General features: G+C 43.2%; 2 protein-coding genes across 6 annotated transcripts in view; one reads left to right on the top strand and one right to left on the bottom strand.

Moving 5' to 3' along the window:
• LOC311364882 (sodium bicarbonate cotransporter 3-like) overlaps positions 1-7,657 on the top strand; it is a 47,978-nt gene extending 40,321 nt beyond the window's left edge. Inside the window, exons 19-25 of one of the 3 annotated variants that reach the window (XM_084484377.1) lie at positions 489-740; positions 1,298-1,366; positions 1,863-2,036; positions 2,363-2,500; positions 2,917-3,017; positions 3,860-3,911; positions 5,044-7,657. In XM_084484377.1, the coding sequence (XP_084340503.1) occupies positions 489-740; positions 1,298-1,366; positions 1,863-2,036; positions 2,363-2,500; positions 2,917-3,017; positions 3,860-3,911; positions 5,044-5,067 (810 nt within the window). In that variant the 3' untranslated portion in view covers positions 5,068-7,657. Of the gene's footprint in view, positions 1-488; positions 741-1,297; positions 1,367-1,862; positions 2,037-2,362; positions 2,501-2,916; positions 3,018-3,859; positions 3,912-4,517; positions 4,635-5,043 lie in introns of all 3 variants that reach the window. The other 2 variants (XM_084484378.1, XM_084484376.1) reach the window with 2 other exon arrangements.
• A 163-nt stretch (positions 7,658-7,820) lies between these two features.
• Positions 7,821-14,924, bottom strand: LOC311364883 (homocysteine-responsive endoplasmic reticulum-resident ubiquitin-like domain member 2 protein). 3 transcript variants are annotated; one of them, XM_084484381.1, is made up of 9 exons: positions 14,719-14,852; positions 14,109-14,443; positions 12,935-13,012; positions 12,430-12,540; positions 11,735-11,844; positions 11,506-11,631; positions 10,001-10,297; positions 9,395-9,506; positions 7,821-9,081 (listed from the first exon to the last, which is right to left on the bottom strand). In XM_084484381.1, the coding sequence occupies exons 2-9, from the start codon at positions 14,253-14,255 to the stop codon at positions 8,809-8,811; spliced, it is 1,254 nt and encodes a 417-aa protein (XP_084340507.1). In that variant the 5' UTR covers positions 14,256-14,443; positions 14,719-14,852; the 3' UTR covers positions 7,821-8,808. The 3 variants fall into 3 exon arrangements, with proteins under 3 accessions (XP_084340507.1, XP_084340506.1, XP_084340505.1); XM_084484380.1 differs by having other exon boundaries at positions 7,903-9,081; positions 12,430-12,543; positions 14,831-14,924; XM_084484379.1 differs by having other exon boundaries at positions 7,903-9,081; positions 12,430-12,543.
• Between the last annotated feature and the right edge of the window lie 3,178 nt (positions 14,925-18,102).

Raw genomic sequence — 18,102 nt, 5'->3', positions numbered from 1 at the left:
AGTACTAGGCTGAGGCTACCTTCCACCACGTCTCCCCAGCGTGACGTCATCACCGAGTTACGGAAGAAAACACCCGTTACTACCAAAGACGACAAAAACTGGACTTTAACGCTATTTTGGAGACATTTTATTAATAATATACTTATTTTGAGTGCTTTATGTACCCATTAATCGAAACTTCCGGTTAACCTGCAACATGGGCTTTAAGCTATGGGTAAATATAGCTAATATACTTAAGCTAGCTAATATACTTCATACTTCATTAATTCAGGATGACACTTTTTCAATGTTTATGTCCCTAAAATGATCAACCAAAATAACCCCAGAAAATGTCACACGTTTTCAAAATAGATTGTGCCAATCATTGTGTCAATTCCTGTCCATCTTCTTCATCCATCACGAAAAACAAGACAGAAAAGTGCAAACTCCCCAGGCTCCACCGCTCACTACATCCCCTCCCCCTGTGCACCCCCCTTCCCCCCCTACAGAAAGGCTGCGGCTACCACCTGGACCTGATGATCGTGGCCATCATGCTGGGCGTGTGCTCCATCATGGGCCTGCCGTGGTTCGTGGCGGCCACCGTGCTCTCCATCTCACACGTCAACAGCCTCAAGGTGGAGTCGGGCTGCTCCGCGCCCGGCGAGCAGCCCAAGTTCCTGGGCATCCGGGAGCAGCGTGTCACCGGCTTCATGATCTTCATGCTCATGGGCTGCTCGGTCTTCATGACCTCGGTGCTCAAGGTGAGGGCACGCTGCTTGTGTTGCTTAGGGGATCTCAACGTGGAGCACGCCACGGTGCATCCCGTCTCTCCAAGGGGCTTTGGGGGATATTTGAAAGTTGTAAAGAGAGAGTGAGCAGAAGATTTTGGATCTTAACACCGTAAAAACAAAGTCCCCTTTCTCTCCGCTCCCCTCCTCCCTAATTTCTCCCAGCAACAGATCTTCTTATAGATGAAAATCTGATGGCTTAATTAATCTAGGATTTGTGTTGCGTTTATCAATGTGGCTTGTTCATCGTAGTTATGATCTTAAGGGCTTTGCACGCCATTCACCCAACGTTTACTGCGGTCAGGTATACAGATGGTTGCATCCAGTAAGTGTTGCCTGGTAAACATACGTTTGTATTTTATTTTAAACAGAAATCGTTGAATAAATACAATGTGTGAGGAAAATAAAAACTGATGCATGTCCATGGCTTTGTATAATAATACCTATTGTTTGATGCACTGGAGATTCAGAAATGCTGGTCCTGTGTGTTTTATAAACTGCATCGACTCATGGATTTTACTTTTCCTCAGTTCATTCCCATGCCCGTGCTGTATGGAGTGTTCCTCTACATGGGCGTCTCATCCCTGAAGGGCATCCAAGTAAGACCGCTCTCCTCTCTTCAAAACACTCACTGTGCATCAGTTGATGAGGATGAAAAGCTTCCCTTTTTACAAAAGGATCATCTGATCATTTACGTGCATCGAAGCAGCGAAAATAAGCGAAAATAAAAATATTTATTTTTATTTTGCATGAATTATGTTATATTATTTTTCTTAGAGAAATATCCAGTAAAAATACTGAGAAAATAGTTTTCTGTCATATAAAATAAAAAAATGCATGATGAAACTGAAGTTTGCATTTTGAACACTAACATCACCCCCCTGCACACGCACATCAGCACCGTGCACACGCACACATCAGCACCGTGCACATCAGCACCGTGCACATGCACATCAGCACCGTGCACACGCACATCAGCACCGTGCACACGCACACCAACACTGTGCAGTATTCCCAATTATTTTTTCTTCAATAGGCAATGCCGTGGAAGAAGAGATATTTAATGAGCCGCTCCCTTTCTTTGTGTTGCGACAGTTCTTCGACCGCATCAAGCTATTTGGCATGCCCGCCAAGCACCAGCCCGACCTGATCTACCTGCGCTACGTGCCCCTGTGGAAGGTGCACGTGTTCACCCTGGTGCAGCTCACCTGCCTGGTGCTGCTGTGGGTCATCAAGGCCTCGTCCGCCGCCGTGGTCTTCCCCATGATGGTAAAGTCCGTAACGCCCCCATGCGGAGCGTAGTAACACCTCTCTGACGTGGCTCACGCCTACCACTTCACGTGGGGACGGGAATTTGCAGGGACCTCCCAGTATGATGTTAGGACTTTTTTTAGGGCCGATATGTATTGTGATTCGGTTAAATGTTTAGATTCTGTAAATATTGAAAAACATTTAAACGTATGCACTGCTGTACATAAAACTGTCCAGAGAAGCATTTTATTTGTTAACTCTTTAAAGTGAATATCACTGCAAACTTGCTTTGTTTCTTCGGGTAATTAACTTTCTTGACTCTGTGCTGGCTGGTTCTCCCCCAGGTGTTGGCGCTGGTGTTCATCCGGAAGCTTCTGGACTTCTTCTTCACCAAGAGGGAGATGAGCTGGCTGGATGACCTGATACCCGAGAGCAAGAAGAAGAAGGAGGACGACAAGAAAAAGCGAGAGCGCCAGAAACGGGTATTGGCTCCACTATGATGGTGTACTCCTAATTCACAATGTATTTTACTGTCGTTTCTGGAGAACAACGCATTTGATGTCCCTTCCCCTGGGGAGATGGTTAACTGAGCTTCGTATCAAGTGAAGGAAAGCATCATTTAGAGCTAGAGACTAAAGGTTTCCACTAACGTTATATGTATTATTCATAGTACCCATTTTAAATGTTATATTGTACCTTCTTTTTTTTTTTAATAATCCAATAATAGTAAAAGTACTTATTCTTTGAACAGACAGACAGACAATGTCTTCTAGAAGAGAAAGTCAATAGCTCTCCATGTTCTTTTGTTGACGGGATCCATTGTGAGCCAATGTTTTCCACATGAGGGACATACACCGGCTGCCTGTGATTGATTGGATGTATTGTTATTGTCTGACAGGAAGCAGAGGCCAGGCTGCAGGAGGACGTGGACACGGGGTTGAAGATATGTTACGGAGACGCTAATCACCTCAGTGTTCCTGTGAAAACACTGTCGGGAAGGTGAGTGGCATCCCAAGCCTCTGATAGGCTGAAGGCAATAGCGAATTGTTATACATCTTGTTGTGCCTGCATCTGTTGTACCTACATGTATTTTCTTAAGAATACTGTAATGAGGAATTTTACAGTTAACTTCCAAATCAGTCAAATATTGAATCCAAGATCATGACCATGACCACCTCTTTGTGAAGCCCTGGCGGAAGTGACTAACATGGGGGTTGGTTGCAAAGACCAACCATCATTCTAAGTCAATGAGAAAAATGGGATTTCAGTCTTGTAATGCAATGCAAATATGTTTTCTTCCTTCGGTTAGTATCCAAGTGGCTACTTCATCTCTATATTATCTATTGTCAGAGGGTCAAGTTGTTAAGGATGAATTATGAATGACTTTTGGTCATAGACTACGCCAATGAGGACATCAATTCCTGCCCACAATATGCCAAAAATGTATAGTTTGGGCTGTTAGTTGCAGAACTCTCTGAGACCGTAATGCAAAATCTACGGTTTCATAACATTTGTCTCTAAACCAATGGCTGAGGTCCTGGACACCAGATCCATGTGATTTTACAGTCGATTGTATGCAGTACTAAAACGGTGCACTCTAAGAATAACCAAACATTAGAAATGACACTACAGGGGCCGCACCCTCTCTGGGCAAAGACAAAATTCTGGTTAAGAATTGGCCTGAATTGGTACCAGGTGATGACATCATGTGGCACCAAGTTGGACCAATCGGAAACCAAAATTCCTATAGTTTGTGTCAATGCATGATGTCTCGTCATGGTGTGTGTGTCGGCTGTGGCGTGGGCCGGCGGTCAGTTCTCTGTTGTGTTTGTCCTGAACAGATCGTACAGAATAGGACTAGTGACCCACACCATGGAAGAAGATGCTCCAGGGGTGGGTGTCTGATGCAAACCATCTGACCCACGTTACCCAGTAGTTAAACAAACATAGTGAAGTGTAACAGTTTGTCAGTGACGGTGTGCGCATGGCCACAACCCTCGACCATTTTGGTTGAAAAGCACCCACACACACACACACGTGCACCCCACGGTGCATTGTGTTGTGTGATGGCAGTCTGCTACTCGACGGGGAAATGGTCGTTGATAAAAGTGTGTCACATTTTTATCATGCCCGCGTAGAAATTAAAACAAAGGGCTGTTTTTACATTTTTATTCTCCGAATGAATCTTACCATGACTAACGAACAGTAGTTTCATGACTCATTCCAAATGTCAGCAGGGAACAGAATGACACAGTGTTTGTGTGTTGTGGATTAGTGTCGGGTGACGAGGACAAAGACAACCAGCCTCTCCTGTGTTGTGTTCTGTCCCTTGACTGGTTAATCCACTGGTTTACACGCACGTCTGTGTCTGCTTGTGTTAACCGTCCTGTACTAACCCCTCTCACCCATCTGCCGTTTGTTGTACCTCCTCTGTGTGTGTGTCTTTGTGTGTGTGTGTGTGTGTGTGTGTGTGTGTGTGTCTTGCATTCGGGCATGTAGCTCTGATTGCGACCCCTCTGTTGTTAATATCTCTGATGAGATGGACAAAAGCGGTGCGTGGAAAGCGGTGAACGTGGGCGCAAACTCATGTACCCAACATGTGCATCGTAGCGAAAGGTAGCTATGACAACCCTCACCATTGCCACCCTGATTGGCACAATATCCAACTCAGGTTACGAGTTCTCATGATTGCAATTTAGCCATCTGGTATTTGGAATCTGCATGAGTAAGAAACTGACGTGATTTGCTTTATTTCTAATCGTTCAAAAAGAATCTGTCATTGTATTACTAATCAATTATAGTCACCCACAGCAAACAAATCGATTTGGCTTTTACTGATGTGAGAAAAAAGCCTTGTGTCCTTTTTATAGTCTTGCCCATGGCCTGCAACTCTTGTGTGTGTAACTGCATCACACTCTATGCAAGGCATCCCAGCGAGTAGGAGTGTTCTTCAAATACAATGCCTGGAGTCTCTCTCTATCGCTCTCTCTCTTTCTCTCTGACTCACTCTCTCTTTCTCTTTCAGCCAGGAGAAGGTGGCATTGGTTAGAGTGGAAGTCAACCCAGACGAACCTCTTTCGCCCGGGGAAACCTCGTCGTCCGAGACCTTCTTGTGACGAAGGGGAGCAGGACCCCCCCCACACCTCAATACTCCCTTTCCTCAAATCTCTCTCCCCCCCCAATACTGCCACTCCTCAAATATCACCCCCCATGTGTGACCCCCCCTAACCCTTATCTTGTCAGGTGGGGGAAGAGAGGGGTGCTCTCACGTGCACGCCTGGTTGACTGTGCATGAAGGAAAGGGTGCACATTGACCGGGGAACACAGATGTACCTCTGCGGCTACTGCCCATGAATGTGCCCAAAGATTTGGAATGTTTTAAATGTAAAGGAACACAAAAAAAGAAAACATACACACACAGATTGATATACATTGTAGAATCACACACACACACACACACACACACACACACACACACACACACACACACACACACACACACACACACACACACACACACCAAAGGAAGGTGGCCATTTTTAAGTTCTTAATAGCGGTTTATTATTTGAATCGTTTTTTATTCTCCGTTAGCCTTTAGCCGTCTCATTTCAACTGCACTGGTTTCGCTTCTGATCTAAAATCGTCCCCAACTGTTTGTGACGCTGTGGTAATGATGTTGTTTTCTTTGTTGAGTTGCTTCATTCTTGTTTGTATCTTGTATGTTCACATCAATAAGTCAATCGATAAATGGCACCAGCTTTAAAACGTATTTTGATTCAAAAGCATTTCAGGGGTCCCGTCAGTGCCAACACTCTCCCACAGCCTCTCTCTGTGTCGTTAGTAAGCCCGGTCCGGTGTCTGAGTCAGAGGAACAAGGTCCATTGATGCCAGGACTCTTACCCTAGATATTTCCAGAGTATTCAAACTACTCCTTTATGTTTAAGGTCTTTTCTGACCTCAGTGTTGGTATTGCTGCTCACTAGTTGGTCCAACGATGCATAACTTGTAACATATTAAAACCATTTCAGAGGCCATATCTCTTAATTGTACTGTACAGCAAGCACTTTAGATGCATATGCCAGTAGGTTTTAGTTTTGTCACCCGATAGTTTGTGTTTAAATGTATCTGTTGAAAGTGTACGCTGAGATTGCTCCAATGTCTCTTATTTTGTCAGTATACTTCTTGCAGGGCTGGAAACACAACCATTTTAATGAATATAGTTTCTACAATATTGAGGTGCAGGAGAGTATATTAAGAAGTAGGTCACCTGAACTGTGTTTTCCATGTCGATACTCTTTGTGTAATACGTGTTGTAAAGATACCTTGGTAAAACCAGTATTACAACTTTAATTTAATGCACAAAAAAAACTTTCCACAGTAATCTTGAAAGATAAAAACATTTGCTGTCTGAGAGAAAGTAGTTCTCATTTGGCTCAGCGCAGTCCTGTTTTAGCAATAAGTTTTCAATCCCATAAAATGTATGGATCATTATCCAACGGCCAGCAGTGGGTATTGATCTTGTGTCTATTGTGTCTGTACTCTCTTATCCGTATGGGCAAAACGCTTATGTGCCTTTTGTCAAAGCTTTTCATGTGCAAGTCTCGACATTTCAAGTGTTAACAAAACTCATTGGTACACGGTGGCCCACACACTGCCAAAGAACAGCCAGGCCGTTTTCCTTAGTTGATCTGTACTGTGGCTTATATGTCAACGCTCACGTCAGGTGTTTGATGTAAACTAAGTCTGAGCCGGGGGCACACAGCGGCCCTGATTCGCTGCTGGTCTCGTCTCCTGTTTTAATAATATATCTGAAAAAAGAGAATACCGTGTATTATAGTGTCATAGCCGTTGTGGTTTTGTTCCAACTAAATGCTTTCAAATCAATTGTAGAGGTACTGGTGTATGAACTTTTGTGAATGTCAACAAACGATTGTACCCTTTTCTAAAATGAATAATGATCTCGCTGAAACAGAAAGTTAGAATTAAGTGTTTTCATGTGAACGATATTCAACACCTACCCGACACACAAACACAGTAGGTAGATTCAACAATTGTTCAACATGACCTGGCAGTGATTACCTTGATCGAAAAATACTATAAATATATACAGAAATATATTTTTTCTCTCTAATGTTACAATTGACTGACGCATAAGGTCAAAATCTACATTTCAATTAACTTTCAAAACCTACTCCACAAATGAAAAAGTGGAAGAGGAAGAAAGTGAAGAATCTCTTAGGCACTTGACATTCAACACATTCTGGTTAAAACAATAACTGTTTGGACATACCATTGATACACCAGATCACCTTGTACTTCTACTGTAATTATGACTTTAAACAAACATTATTTTTTGTAATAGAAAGCAATAAAAAAAACTCTTTAAATATGTGGATTCTGTTTAATGTGAACCTGGTTGAATACAAGACTGCACACAGGTGTAACCTTTGCCAAATACTATAGTGTTTTTTTGTTTTTTTAGAGTTCTAGTAATGTAAAATCCTAATGTCTCGCATTAGAAACGCTGTGGCAGATTCAAATGTCTCCCCCATAATGACATGTCATTATTTAATACCAAACAATGACAAACATTACTATCAATTTGTATGCGTCCGAAGTAGTGGCGGGCAATGTGAGGCGCCATCACGATGATCAAGCCATGTGACTTGCGGCTGAGACAGACTTGAACGGGAACTCTGCCAACAGCATTCTAAAATATGAGCGACAGACCTGCAAAATAAACTCTTTCCAGGCAAAAGGTGCTCACCATAAGCCCTCTGCCCATCTGTCAAACGTCTGATTCGCTAGACTGTGTGCATGATTGTCAGGGAGAGTTAAAGACATGACCTTAGCGTGCAGATGGTGCAACATTTATGTCTGAGGGGCACTCCGCAAACTTGTCAACGCAATCAAATGAAGCCGTTGTAACGTGGGGGCCTCGATTCATTTATTGAAAATGGATGAAGGGGTGACATATGCAGTGATTATCAATGTGGCAGAGTTGTGTTGAATATAACCCAGTGACCATTTGGGTGATGGAAGATTACACCGAGCCATTGTGTCGAGGATATTCATTTTCTTTTTAAGAACATTTGGTTGGATGTTTAGTCAACAAGCTGTGGAGTAGCATTATATTGAAGTCATTACTTTTAACTTACAATTATATTAAATGCCACTGCACTTTTTTTAAGAACAAAATACAAAGGCCTACATTTCATAAAAGATAAGTACAGGGAAAAAGTCTTCCACGTTAAAACAGGAACTATTCATCAAAACTAAAGCACATCTCATCCATCCCTGAAATCTTACAGGGATGGTAGCATTTTATTACACAATTCTGTAATTGCATAGAGTCGAGTCGTATAACTTGGGACTGTGCCTCTTTTTGACAGACTGTCTACTGTCTGTTTACGATGTGGACAATGCTGATAATTATAATAAAACTACAAATATCGTATACCATACAAAGACAATATCTACAGTTTGTGTGACAAAACTTCTATGGCCAAGAGACAATACGACAAAGGCAATGTTCCTGTTATTACATGAATTTAAAAGAACACAACTTTACAACACCAACAGGCAACTGACACTCCTAAAAGTAAAAAAAAAAAAGTGTTTCCGACACTTGAACAGGTGTCGTCGCTTTTCTGTAGCACAGTCGCATGAATCATATGCGTAGAACTTTGTGTTGAGTTTCAGGGTGGTTTGAATAAGGGACTTGGCCACAGTTCAGTGGAAAATACTGGATGAGGTTGGCCTGTCCCATTTGGCTGTGTTGAGATGCCCGTCAGTTCGCAGCGTTCTGCGGGCCCTCTGGGATGAGCGACATGAAGAATGTTACGATGAACGACCAGGTGGAGGACAGAAAGTTGGCCTGGGGGGCAGCATCTGTGTCCTCCGCTCCCTCCGCGCCGGCGCCACCACCACCATCATCATTATCCTCATCACCACCAACCCCAGTATTATCATCAGCGCCGACACCGTTCTCATCGGCACCAGCACCATTATCCTCGTCAGGGTCATCATCGTCGTCGTCCAGCATATCATCCATCGCTCCCTCCTAAACAAGATGGACATGGTTGTCTAGGTTAAGCACTTTGATAGACTAAAGCGAAACGCATCTTGCATTTAAAATCAAAGTCAAATCTTAAAAGGACGCCTTTTCTAACCACCAGGTGTTATGTTAATTGGCCAGTGTAAGCCACTTCCATATCTGCCCTCTAGTGACAGCACACACAAAGATTGGGGATAATTTAAGCCAACAAACTAGTTGTGATTGTATTCCTGCAAATATTGACTTAAATATACATATGTGAGGATGCATTCCCCTCCCTGGCAAATGTAAGCCCTTGTGGGTGTGGTGGGGAGGCCACCTGGGGGTCTGCATTGTTCGGCTCCTCCTCTGCGTTGTCCTCCGGCGGGGCCCCGTCTGCCCCCGCCTGGGCGTCGTTCTCCAGGTTGAATGGGAACCAGCCGGCCTGGTGCCTGGATGGGGAGAAGCAACACATCGAAGAACACGCGCACGCGGTTGAATTAACTTTAAAAAGTGCAAGGGAGATGTAATGTTCACATACATTTAATCACCAAATTAAACAAGTTTGGGGGTTTGGATATGCTTAGGAGGGCATATTAATTAAAAAATATCTATTAGCCTGGTTTACCCGTCTGCCTACCTACCCGGCTCCCTGCCTGCACTCTGCATGGCGTGCACTCATTGAGCATAACCGGAGTCTTCCACAAGGCTAGGCAAAACTATTGCTAAGACTAGCGAGATATTCACGTTTTTTGGGGAGTGGCTGTGATGTGTGGCCTGACGGCAGAGGGGTAGGAATTTGGATAACTTCAAAAAACGAGCCAAGTTTTCCAAATTGCCTAGCGGCCTACCTTTAAGTATTGGAACGGTTGAGAAAGACTAAAGGGACAACTAAACAACGGGTGATCTGACGTGCTGGAGCGGGGGCGGAGGGGAGAAGACTCACAGGTTGAGGACCAGGATGGCGCCCATCACCAGGACGAAGCGGCTGAAGGATGAGTAGAAGTACACGATGCTGATCAGGATGGCTGTGCGCGACATGGTGTACACCCAGTCCAGCCAGTCGCGGTTCTCCTCCTCCTCGTTGGGGGCGTCTGCCGGGCGAGCGGCCGCCTGGGCCCCCTCCACGTTGTTGTTGTTGTTGTTGCCGTGGCGATACTCCAGAGGGGGCTGGGAGGCGTCCATTGGCCACGCGGCGGGCTGGTCCCGCCAGTGCTGCTGCGCTGAAGCGTTCCACGCCTGACTGTGAGGGCAAAGAGGGAGTGGAGTTCAATTTCAAAGGTCATTGTTACGATATTAGGAACAGGGTTAGTTTTCGGGTGCTTATGGTAAGGGTCAGTACTGACACCACACAGAGGGGCCGGTGTTGAGCTACTCATTAGCGCTAAGCATAGCAACAGGTGAGGCTGCAGGGGTGAGACTGAGTTGAGAGTCTCTGGAGGTAAGACTGAGTTTGCAGGATTAAAACAGAGGATGCACGGTTTTTGTTGAAGACTCAGTGGCTGTGGACCTGCGGTGAGTACCTCGCATCTAACCCCCTAGATAGGCAAGACTGCACTCACCCAGGGAAAGTTAGGAACATACTTCAAGTTCTGACGCACCGCGTAGGGACAGACATGAGGTTATGGGAACCCTATAATTATATTATAGGGTTCTACGTATAAAGAAATATCTTTGATGCGTCTAATTGATTGGTTTTATGGAGCAACATTTCATAAAGCAAAACTGCAATATCACAGAAGATATTTGTAGGAAGTAAGTCCCTTCAGATCTACTCTTTGTTCGAGTCTGACTCAGTTACAGCAAAGCGTTGATTTAAAGCGGCTAGTAGGGCAGCTTTGATTTCAGGTCTTGTTCTGTGTTTAATATATAGAATGCTAATGAACGATGCTGTGTGCCAAGGTATTGAGCAGTGCTGGAATAAATAAAATGAAAAAAGTGGTTTGTACATTGTACATGCCAAGTTTCAATGAAATTGCACCTCAGCACTAGCACTATTCAAGAGCATGCAAACAAATGCACTATTGAAGATAAGGGAACACCAGAAAAGAAAAATATATATCTTCACCGGAAATGATCAGCCTGTTATCATTAGTAGGCATCGCTTTTTGATATAGGCAGAGGAGCGCCAACAGTTAGTTCATGAGGGAAGATGTCAAGGCGTGGGCAGTAGAAAATAAAAAAAAGGACAACCTATGCAGTAGAAACATTTTACAATGCATTTAAAGTTACTGAATCTATGAAAATGAATGTACACAGGATGGATGGTACGTGAGAAAGGACATGGCAATATATCGAAAAAAGGAGTGCCAACTCAAAAAGGTTAGTGGCACAAGTGCCACCAGTGTTATAAAATGTTAGTCTTGAGCCCTGCTCACTAGTCGTACAACCATTATACCTCTACGGGGTGCTAATGAGTATGATTCTGATTTAAAGACAGAATGTACTTACTAGTGCATGTAGTACTGACGGAAGTATTGCTGCTGCCACCACATAAGGGTCATGGTATTGTACGTGGGACTTTCTGTTGGGTTGGTTGGAGGAACTGGCTGTGGCGAATACTGGTTCCATGGTAAGCTGCCAAACAGAGTTTAAGTTTAAACAAAGCACAGAAACAAACAATCCTTTAATCCCATAATGGATCATGAGTCTTGGGCTTAGTGTACTTAAGAAAGTTTACCTATGCATGAAGGCTGGATGCATGGGGTAGTAATGGCCGTGCATTCGATGCTGGACCCCATCGTTGCTCTGCGGTTGGCCGCTCTGAGACGTGGACGGGTTTGCAAAACTCTGAGACACGAAAAAAAGGGAAGGGGGGCGGGTCGGGTTTCAGCCATGTGGTTTTTTTTTGTACACAAAACAAAAACTATATAACAGGCACACCAAATGTGAAAAATTAACCAGAAAATGTAGTAGTATGGTGTGGTATGTAGAGTATGGTGTGGTATTAGGCTGCAACGATGAATTGATGTAAGGGTAGGTTGATCGACAATAAATGGGTAGAATCTAATTTTGATACTAGATTTATCGTTTCATTGATGTATCAAGTATAAAAAACGTTATGTCCTAATGTTCTAGTGAAATGGCAATATTGGGTCCATCGATCATTATAAAAAAAAGTTTTGTTTTTCTTGGGTGCTTGATGATGAGAGTAAGATAAAGCAAGCACATTAAAGACATTACTATGAGCTCTGGTAATTTGGGATGGCATTTGCTATTTATAACATTTGATGGACTAAATAATCAATCAAAATAATAATTAACCATGAAAATAAGCTTAAATTGCCTTCCCCCCCGCTGTGGTGCTGCTAATGAAAACGCTGATAATGATGATGACATGAAAGGCAACCGATGAGCAATTAGTGGCAAGCGCACCGTGGGGCCAGTGGTGGGGCCCGGCGGGGCCTTATTACTGCTGCCGTGGGCCTTCGGGGAGGGCGGTGGTGTGCGGGACGCACACACCAGATGGAGCATGTGGTACTCGTCCTGCTGTGGAAGACACAGACCCCGCGTTGTTAGCATAGGAGGGTCAACGTATTGCATAACGCATGATGCAAACAGAGGGGGGGGGGGGATTGATTGGCACTCGTACATTGCTTGTATAACCAAGTTGTAATCACAGCACTTATTTTTGTTTAGAAATCAATATGGAATGTCGGGAATTCAATTGCTTATACTTTTACTCCCCGTCAGAGAGATATCCCGGTTTAGAAATCCCAGTTTAATTTGTCAACTAACCTTTCGTTTTTCTAAATAAAAATATACAAATATAAATGCAACACTAAGTCGTTAAGTAGCTGCTTGAGTGGAAAAACATGAAATGTTTCATCTTTCTAATAGGCTTCTCCAAGGAAATGGGGAAAAGACAAGGAGGACCTACCGTTCTCAGGACATCTTTCAAGGTAAAGTGATCCAAAAGGAGCTTCCCAGAATACACCAGCCTTTGATCTTTTGACATCTAATAAAATATCACAGAACGATACAATAAAAAACAACAATAACCAAACCAGCAATTCAGATGAAACTTGCATATTAATGTCTTCAAATGTCTATAAATACTAACTTCAGCAGGCTCCTTTTGTAATTGTAGCCTTTCTAAAAAGAAGTTTGGATAAAATCGTGGCTTAACTGCTGCATTTCCCTTGACAAGGAGCATTTCCATTTCCCCATTGTTTCAGCTTTTATTTATTTGTAGTTTTTCCTTCAAGTTAAAGGGGTATTGTGAATGGGGGATGGTTGGGTTATGAGATATATACTGTATATATATATAAATAAAAGGATGTTTGATCATAAAAGCTACAATGTTTCATGTGAGCCATGCTGGGCGCCATTGCTTTAGAAAAAAGAAAATCTAGAGAAGAAACATGGCAGAGTGGCATACAAAAGGCTACAAAAGGATGACTGGGACACTTTACATTTACAGCACCTCTCCTTGCTATTCAGAAAAGCTGTCATAACAGTCCCAGTTTGGTAACAAAAAAACAAAGCAGGGTCAGCTGTAGAGAATGCTTAATTATATCCTAAAGTACCTGGCTTTTCATGGGCCAGGGCACTGGAGGAAGCCAATCATTTCTTGGCTGATGCATTTAAGCTAATCAGCAAATTGTAACATGGGAGGACATACTGTAATTCCTTAAAGCTTGTCTGTGCTCCATGTCACCAATGTTTAATTATCGATTATTAACGATTAAAGGTCGGTAAAGGTAATGCAGTGGTCAAGGGACTTTGGGTATACAAGGCCTCTTGTATAGATTTCCTGAAGAAGTCAAGCTGACACTTGACCCATGGCAAACACCATACTATCACTCACACATGTCCAACAGCCCCAACAGAATATTAAATTCGACCATGTATAAATGACCACATTTTTTGAAATTGTAATGAGAATCTGTAAATATGTTGCCATACGCTAATCTGTAAAACATGCAGATACAGTCCTTTCCACTTCTTCACAGAGCAACGTAATATAACTAACTAATACTCTGGAGGCAAAAGGCTAAAGGTCCCATGGTCTCATGTAAACAAAAACTGAAGATCGGACAATAGATACTCACAGGTTTACTGGGGTAAACATCAGAGAGGTGGGCTTTCAGCTTCTCCACTGTCCAGTTCTCGAAACAATTAATTCTCTGGTCGGTGTACTTCTGGTTCGGTGCCTTGATGACAAGAATCACCGGGATGTCTACAACACCTGGATCCATTCCGCAAAACCATGTGTCTTCAGATTAAATATGAATCTGAAGTATCCATATCATGGTCCTGTTGGCCTGTTTCCCTCCTGTGCGAAGAGGACCAAAAATAAACCGTGTCCCACCGTCCCAGACGGACGTCTACCCAATGGAGCCCCCCCAAAAAATGTCACCAGTGAGGGGAGACCGCGACGACAAGCCTGGTGGATAGAGGAACATGCGAAGTAAAAGACAAAAACAAATTATTAAGACACATTAAGACACTATGTCTAGGGTAATTTCAGGTATTTTAGGTTCGCTAGACTACAACTAAGCGTGGAAGTGTGCACACAGAGAGGTGTCGTTGCCCGTAACCTGCGTTAATATGCAAACGTTTGCAACCAGACAATGTAAGGCGTTTTAAGGAGACTTTCTCGCTTAAGCAAATATCAGACATAACACCTCTAGGTCAGCAGGCATGAAGTAAGCATCCTACCTTGACAGCTTAGAACTGCTACAGCAAAAGTTGTTAGCCAACTCGGCTAACCGGGGTAAATCGATAACACAAACACGCAGAGTTACGGTCCATAACATGCACATCCGCTCACCTCAGCCAGAACGACAGGTTATATTTGGTTGAAAGGGGGCGGACGTGTTGTCAGCCAGTATTTTGACATTGACACGTCGCCTTGTCCATGTTTGCCCGTCGTCCTGTAAGCTATAAGTAGAAAGAGATGGGGCAATCGAGTCCGGAAATGACGTCACACAAGCGTCGAACAGCTGATCATGGAGCACGTTCCATAACTCTGAAGAATAAGTCCCGCCTCCGAGGCTCCCGGTTCCCTCGGTCAAATGTCTATGGGAAATTTTGAATTTCCCATAGAATAGTCCCATAGAATGGGACTTATTCTTCAGAGGTCTATTGACAGGCTCCACGTTATAAACATATTTGTTTTGTATTTTTCGATATAGGCTACATTATATATATTGGCTTAGAATTGTTATTTGTAATGTTTTCCGTTCCATGTTGCTTTTGATTACCGGTTGTTGGCCATTTCATTTTAGCCTGGCTTCGGCTTTTTACATTTTTTTGTTTTAAACACTGCATATTTATGCAGTGTTTCAAACAAATCCTTTGCTGGAAGGAGATCGCCATCTTCAAATAATTAAATGGGTTTTCCTCCTACAATTATTTTATTCAAAGAACGATAGGCCTACTCAAGACATGTTCCCCAACCTGTGAGTCGGGATCCCGTTTGGGGTCTTCTGATATCCATACGGTGCGGCTGATTGCTGACTCATAAGATCTAAATGTTCTTCTTAGATATACACATCTGATGTGAAAAATCCATGAAAAAGTTTGAAAGGTCTCATAAAAGCCTGTGATTCAAATATTATTCTTTCAGTATCATTAGACTGCATTGTATTCTATAAGCCTGCAGCCAAGTCTACATTCTCCTTCTTTCACGTCAAATAAACACTTTGGTAGTTGTTGCAGCACACATGATATATTGTATCTGACACATTTATCTCTTTCACAGCCTCTCTCTCTCTCTCTCTCTCTCTCTCTCTCTCTCTCTCTCTCTCTCTCTCTCTCTCTCTCTCTCTCTCTCTCCCTCTCTCTCTCTCACAACCCCTCTCTCCCCCCTCACGACCTCTCTCTCTCCCTCTCTCGCTACGGGCTTTTGACAGAAAACCTAACGCTAGCTTTCAATGGATACATATTGATCTCCATGTCCCACCTCTAACCACACTGCATTAGTGATAAACACATTTTGTTAATATCCTTCTCCCACTGTGCAGATCTGTTCTATTAGCTTACTAGATTATTCACACGATGATATTATTTCCGATGATGGGGGAGGGTGGATGTGCAGACAAAGAACATTACTCAGAGCAGAACTGTGAACATACCATTGAGATGAACTGAAGAGAGATGTACAGTGCCTTGCAAAAGTATTCATACCCCTTGAACTTTTCCACATTTTGTCACGTTACAATCGCACATGTAAATTAATTTTATTGGGATTTCATGTGATAAACCAACAAAAAGATGTGCATAATTGTGAAGTGGAATGAAAACGAAACATGGTTTTCAATTTTTTTTATATAAAAAACTGAAAAGTGTGGCGTGCAAAAGTATTCAGCCCCCCTGAGTCAATACTTTGTAGAACCACCTTTGCTGCAATGACAGCTGCAAGTCTTTTGGGGTATGTTTCTACCACCTTTGCACATCTAGAGACTGACATTTTTGCCCATTCTTCTTTGCAAAATAGCTCGAGCTTCAGATTTAGCATCAGATTGGAAGGAGAGCGTCTCTGAACAGCAATTTTCAAGTCTTTCCAGATAATTTCAATTGTATTTAGGTCTGGACTTTGATTGGGCCATTCGTACACATGACTATGCTTTGGTCTAAACCATTCCATAGTAGATCTGGCTGTATGTTTAGGGTAGTTGTCCTGCTGAAAGGTGAACCTCTGCACCAGTCTCAAGTCTTTTGCAGACCAACAGGTTTTCTGACCTGTATTTGGCTCCATCCATCTTCCCATCAACTGTGACCAGCTTCCCTGTCCCTGCTAAAGAAAAGCATCCCCACAGCATGATGCTGCCACCAGCATGTTTCATGGTGGGGATGGTGTGTTCAGGGTGATGTGGTGTTAGTTTTTCCTCCACACATTGCATTTTGCATTCAGGCCCAAAACCTCTCATCTGACTACACTGTCCCCCGCATGGACTGTGGCAAGGGTTGGAGGAAGGTGCTCTGGTTAGATGAGACCAAACTTGAAGTTTTTGGCCTAATGCAAAATGCATGGTGGTATACTTACACTACACATCACCCTGAACACACCTTCCCCACCATGAAACATGGTGGTGGCAGCATCATGCTGTGGGGATGCTTTTCTTCAGCAGGGACAGGGAAGCTGGTCACAGTTGATGGGAAGATGGATGGAGCCAAATACAGGTCAGAAAACCTGTTGGTCTGCAAAAGACTTGAGACTGGTGCAGAGGTTCACCTTTCAGCAGGACAACTACCCTAAACATACAGCCAGATCTACTATGGAATGGTTTAGACCAAAGCATAGTCATGTGTATGAATGGCCCAATCAAAGTCCAGACCTAAATACAATTGAAATTATCTGGAAAGACTTGAAAATTGCTGTTCACAGATGCTCTCCATCCAATCTGATGCTGAATCTGAAGCTCGAGCTATTTTGCAAACAAGAATGGGCAAAATGTCAGTCTCTAGATGTGCGAAGGTGGTAGAGACATACCCCAAAAGACTTGCAGCTGTCATTGCAGCGAAGGTGGTTCTACAAAGTATCGACTCAGGGGGGTTGAATACTTTCGCAAGCCACACTTTTCAGTATTTTATTTATAAAAAAAAGTTGAAAACCATGTTTAGTTTTCATTCCACTTCACAATTATACGCCACTTTGTGTTGTGTGTTGGTTTATCACATGAAACCCCAATAAAATAAATGTACGTGTGTGGTTGTAATGTGACAAAATGTGGAAAAGTTTGAGGGGTATGAATACTTATGCAAGGCACTGTATAATTAACCAATGATCCACCACCCCACGTCTGCTCTTCTACATGCATGAGGTTGGCTGATATTAATGAGGTCTTGTAGTCATTTCAGACCTATTCATAATCCCCCCCCAACACATGTTTTGTCCTCAGCGGTCTTCCAGTGTTCTGTTTGTCTCACAGCGGTAATAGATCACTTAAAGAAAGGAGGGAGAAAATATCTGAAAACAGAATTTACCTAGGCTATCACACATCATGCATTGGTGTTGATGGTTGCTTTTTACAGAACTCCTGAGTGTGAACGTCACGGCACGGAACTGCATCCAGACACGGCGAGAAACTCACCGGCATC

Source organism: Micromesistius poutassou, assembly GCF_964030765.1.
Source record: "Micromesistius poutassou genome assembly, chromosome: 20".
In the NCBI taxonomy this organism is placed as follows: Eukaryota; Metazoa; Chordata; class Actinopteri; order Gadiformes; family Gadidae; genus Micromesistius; species Micromesistius poutassou.
Note: the sequence above shows the minus strand (reverse complement) of the source record. Positions and strands in the feature narration are given on the sequence as shown.